The 4,091-nt window shown below is 49.6% G+C and overlaps 1 protein-coding gene across 1 annotated transcript; it reads left to right on the top strand.

The window, feature by feature from the left end:
- Window positions 1-873: 873 nt before the first annotated feature.
- Window positions 874-1,413, top strand: DQ04_12691000 (hypothetical protein; the record flags this gene model as incomplete). The annotated part of the gene is made up of 1 exon (XM_009316794.1): window positions 874-1,413. One exon carries the CDS (start codon window positions 874-876, stop codon window positions 1,411-1,413), a length of 540 nt encoding a protein of 179 aa, XP_009315069.1.
- Between the last annotated feature and the right edge of the window lie 2,678 nt (window positions 1,414-4,091).

Below are 4,091 nucleotides of genomic sequence, written 5' to 3'. Positions count from 1 at the left end.
TGGCGAACGTTGCTGGCGCTTGGCTTCCCCCGACAATACGGGGTACTGGACCTTGGTACCACGATGAGGTGGCCGGCATCACCAAGGAACATTCGTTGTAAAATGCAAAACTCTGGAGCACCAGAAGAGCGGCCGCAGAAGCGCAGACCTTCGTCAAAAAATCTAAGATTAAACCTTTGTTGTATAAAAGATAGTTGACGTTTTGCATTGCTATATTTTTCCGTGGACACGAGAAAAAAATTAGACCTGTAGCCAAAAAAAATGGCCTTTTGGCTATGATCATTACCTTATTGATTAGAAATTTAATTTGAATCATGCTTTTGCAGGTGAAATTTACAATAGAATTCCTGTAAAGGAAAAAAAATGCGCCATTGTCTTTTCGCCGCCCACGAGGTGTGTGTCGTGTTTGTTTTGCTTTTCCAGACCTGGCTGGCTTTGCTGTTTGAAAGCTCTTTTTTACAGAAGACTCGCTCATCAACGGGATATTTTTCAATTTTTAAAAGCTTCGCGCTTTGGTCGCGACGGGGGCCCCCCGGCTCTCCTGAGCCCGCCCACCCCTTATTCTGCCAGAAAAAATTAGCCAAGAAAAGTGACAATGCTCTTGGTATGGGAAAATTCTGCATATTATAGAGGTTTCTTGAGGCGGTGGTGGGCAGACGCCGGGCAGGTTTTGGGGGGGTTCTTTCGCACAGGCAGCGCCAAAAAACAAAGCAGCATGCTTTTAGTTCGGGGCCCTCAAGCCGCACATTACCAGGCAGCCAGCGTCTAAACATCCAAAAACACTTTTCCCAATGTTTAAGCCCGCTTCGCTAAGGCATCAGGGGGCCACCCCGCTTACGGCATAATGGCTCTGGCCTTCGCGTGGCGACCCGAATGCGAAGGCACCCCTACAGCGGGCACGAAAAGCGCTCCGACACATGCATGCGGCACCCCCCCGGTTTTGCTGGGGCGGTTTGGAAAACCCCCACTGTCTTCCTTAGAAAGGCACCCTTCTCCGGAATGAACAGCTTGGATTTCACGCCCCAAAGTGTTGAGGCGATGGGCTTTTCCGCGTGGCCGTGCCGGGGCGGCGCGCGCGTTGCAAATGCTATGGCTCTTGGAATGGGCCGCGCCCCTCCGACAGCGCGGCGGCACGGCAGCTCGCAGCCTTTGCGGCCACCCGCTCTTCAGCAGTGGCGCCCGCCGTTTTGGAACGTCGACGGTCTTGTCCTATTGCTGTGGGCATCCAACCATGCTGCTAAAGATCCGAGTTGGACCGATGCGTTTTTCAAAACGTCTCGGAAGTTGGGGGGCCAAATCGTGTTCTTCCGCTGCCGCTGTTGCGTGCCCTGGGGTCCTTCTTATGGCCAAACGCGCAGTCATTCCACAGGGTCCCAGAATGTTTTTCGCATCTTTTGCAGTGGTTTCAATTAATATTTGGTTTTCTATTCGTTTTTCTAGCAACTACAGGCGAGCGATCTGCACTTACCCTGGATTGTGGCCTAGCGCTGCTGTGCGCAGGTTGCTCATGGATGCCGTTTGGAATGGTTCCCAATCCACGATTATGGCAAACTGCTTTGGGAATGTGGGGAGATATTGGAGCTGTGCAATTCCCTCCCATCCACTGAAGTGTACCCCAGCCAGCTGCAGTGCCAGACGGTCTCGTTGGATTCAAACTCTCTCACTGAGACGAAGTATGAAGACAAAAGAGAAAGGTGTATTTGTCTGCTCTGTACTGCGATGCTTTTCGCAAGCCATACACGTACCATCTATAGGGGAGTGGCTTTCTTTCCATCGCACTTGTTTTTTTTTTGCTTTGTAAACTTGTAGAATACGCTTATTGGATGTCACCTTTGTTCAATTTTTAGGTTAGCCCACTTAAGCGTTACAATGCGGTTGGCATCGGTCGCCAGTGCCACGGTGTACGGCTCGGGCGTTGGAGCAGAGATAATAGTGACATCACCCGCCGATACCAACACTTAGGGAAGGCCACCTTTTGCGCTTACCGCCACACCCAGGAAAGCAGCCGAGTCTGTTATGAATATGCGCACCTCCGGCTTCTGGATAAGATGCTTTTGGCACTTAGAGCAGTTAGAGCATGCCGAAAAAACCAGTACGGCCACGATTGTGTGGCCCTATGCCCGCGGGCCATTTGGCTGCGCGTTGGTCAATGAAGAATGACTTCGAAAATAGTTGATTCTGGGGCTGGTTATCTCTTCTGGCAAACAATTTCCCTTTCTTCAGATTCACTCTGCCCGTCATGCTGTAGTGCCTGGCCCGGCAACGTGGGTAGAAGCGTGTATTCCCCTGTGGGATGGTAGGCCCCCAGTTCACAGACTTAAGAATCGCCTCCAAAAAACGTCGTTTTTTTTTTTCGGGGCTCACCGATGACCTCCCAGGCATCCCAAAGCTGAACGCCAGTGTGGCCGTTACCCTTCAGATGGCGCACGGCTGTGTATAGAGTTCCTCCGGGCGGCCCCTGTTCCCCAAAGCTTCTTTTAACCCCCGGGCGTCCCCGAATCCAATTCCAGGAAGGTTGTCTTGTGAAACATCTTGCGCGACCTTTTTACACAGAAATACATTTATTGTATCTTTTTTTGTGTGTGGATCTTTCGTTCCGCTTGCCTTTGGGATGTCTGGTGTCTTGCTCCCCTTCTTGGCGGCGACCTGCGGCCGAGCAATCTTGGGTTGCAAACAGTTTAGTTTTAATCGGAAATTGTATCCCCCGATGGCCTTCATTTCGACGATTTTTTGGTCGGGAAGCTCCTGTATTTTTGCAAGGTGGCGTCTCAACCATTAAAATGTAAGGAGTCTATTCCATGATATCGCGGAAATGCGTCACCGCGGCACCAAGGTACAGTACCAAGTTCATTACTTGGGAAGCTAAATTTTCACAGCTGCAGCACCGAATCCGGCTTTGTTCGGGCTGCGCCACGATACGGCCGCTGCTTATTGGTTGGCGTAGTTAAGTGCCGTGCAAATAAGGCACATTTTGTAATGGGTAAAGTGCCTTAACGGAGAGACTGCAGGGAAAATACACGCGACCAATCAATAAGTTTCACGGTCGATTACCTGATCTATCGGACGGGGAATCCAATGCCATACGCCATAGTTCTCCCAGGAACTGCATCATGGCCCGGATGGAATACGGCCTGGCTCTCCAGGGATCAAGCGGAGGGCGCAACCGGAGACCGCTCCTTTGGACACCGTGCTGCTGGTGTCGCCCACGTCCGTCGGTTTAAACATACCCATTATCAGGGCGTTTTAGTGGGTATGGGTGGGTTTCTCCACCACCGAGTCCCACATCATCTGCCCTGCTAGGGCAGATGTGCGCAAATGCATTTCCTCCTTCCTCCTTCGGGCAGCGACAACATGTCGTAAAATTGAACAAAAAAGAGAAAAAAGGAGTGTATTTTGCTCCATCCAAAAACTTTGTCTGCAAGGTGAGCGGAAGTTGAATTAGACTGTTGATTTTGAAGCAATCCCGACTCTTTTAAGGTCGCTTGGTGAGTGCAAAACCTGAAGTATGCTTTATAGAAAGCTCTGCGCAAACCTTGGTTTCCTGGAGCAACAATAGCGTCCAAAGAGTGGTGCAAGAAAGCTTGATTCTTTGTGTGTGGCTCATCGATGTGCGTCGTGGGGCCCATTTTTCCCCAGGGGAAAAACAACTTGCGTGAAAAACTAAGTGGGGGCTATGTCCCCATTCAAAATCACAGAAAAAAAACCGTTAGACCATTATTTTCCATGAAATATGCGAATGCCCTTCCATCATTTTTCTATTCGGCGTCAGAAAAACACAACAATGCTGTTGATAAAAAACTTGTAAACTATTTTTGGAGCCTGCGAAAGGAATGGTCAAGCCGCACCTATTTTTTATGTAAGCCGAACGCCTACCATATTTTTTGCTTGATTGATTTCTTATTATGACCCAGAGTTTCGAAAGAATAGTCTATACCTTACCTTCCCCTCTTAAGTAAGAGAGCGAGGGGGAGAGAGAGAGAGAGAGAGTAAGCGAGACCTTTTGTCTAGATTCCATTTCGAAACTCCTTTTCCCTGGTACACATAGAAAGGGGGACATCCAGTAACCTCAAGGCCTTCTCCTTATAAGGAAG

Source organism: Trypanosoma grayi, assembly GCF_000691245.1.
Source record: "Trypanosoma grayi strain ANR4 Tgr_1269_V1, whole genome shotgun sequence".
NCBI classification, from domain to species: domain Eukaryota; phylum Euglenozoa; class Kinetoplastea; order Trypanosomatida; family Trypanosomatidae; genus Trypanosoma; species Trypanosoma grayi.
The sequence above is the reverse complement of the archived record's forward strand: the minus strand, read 5'-3'. Positions and strand labels throughout refer to the sequence as shown.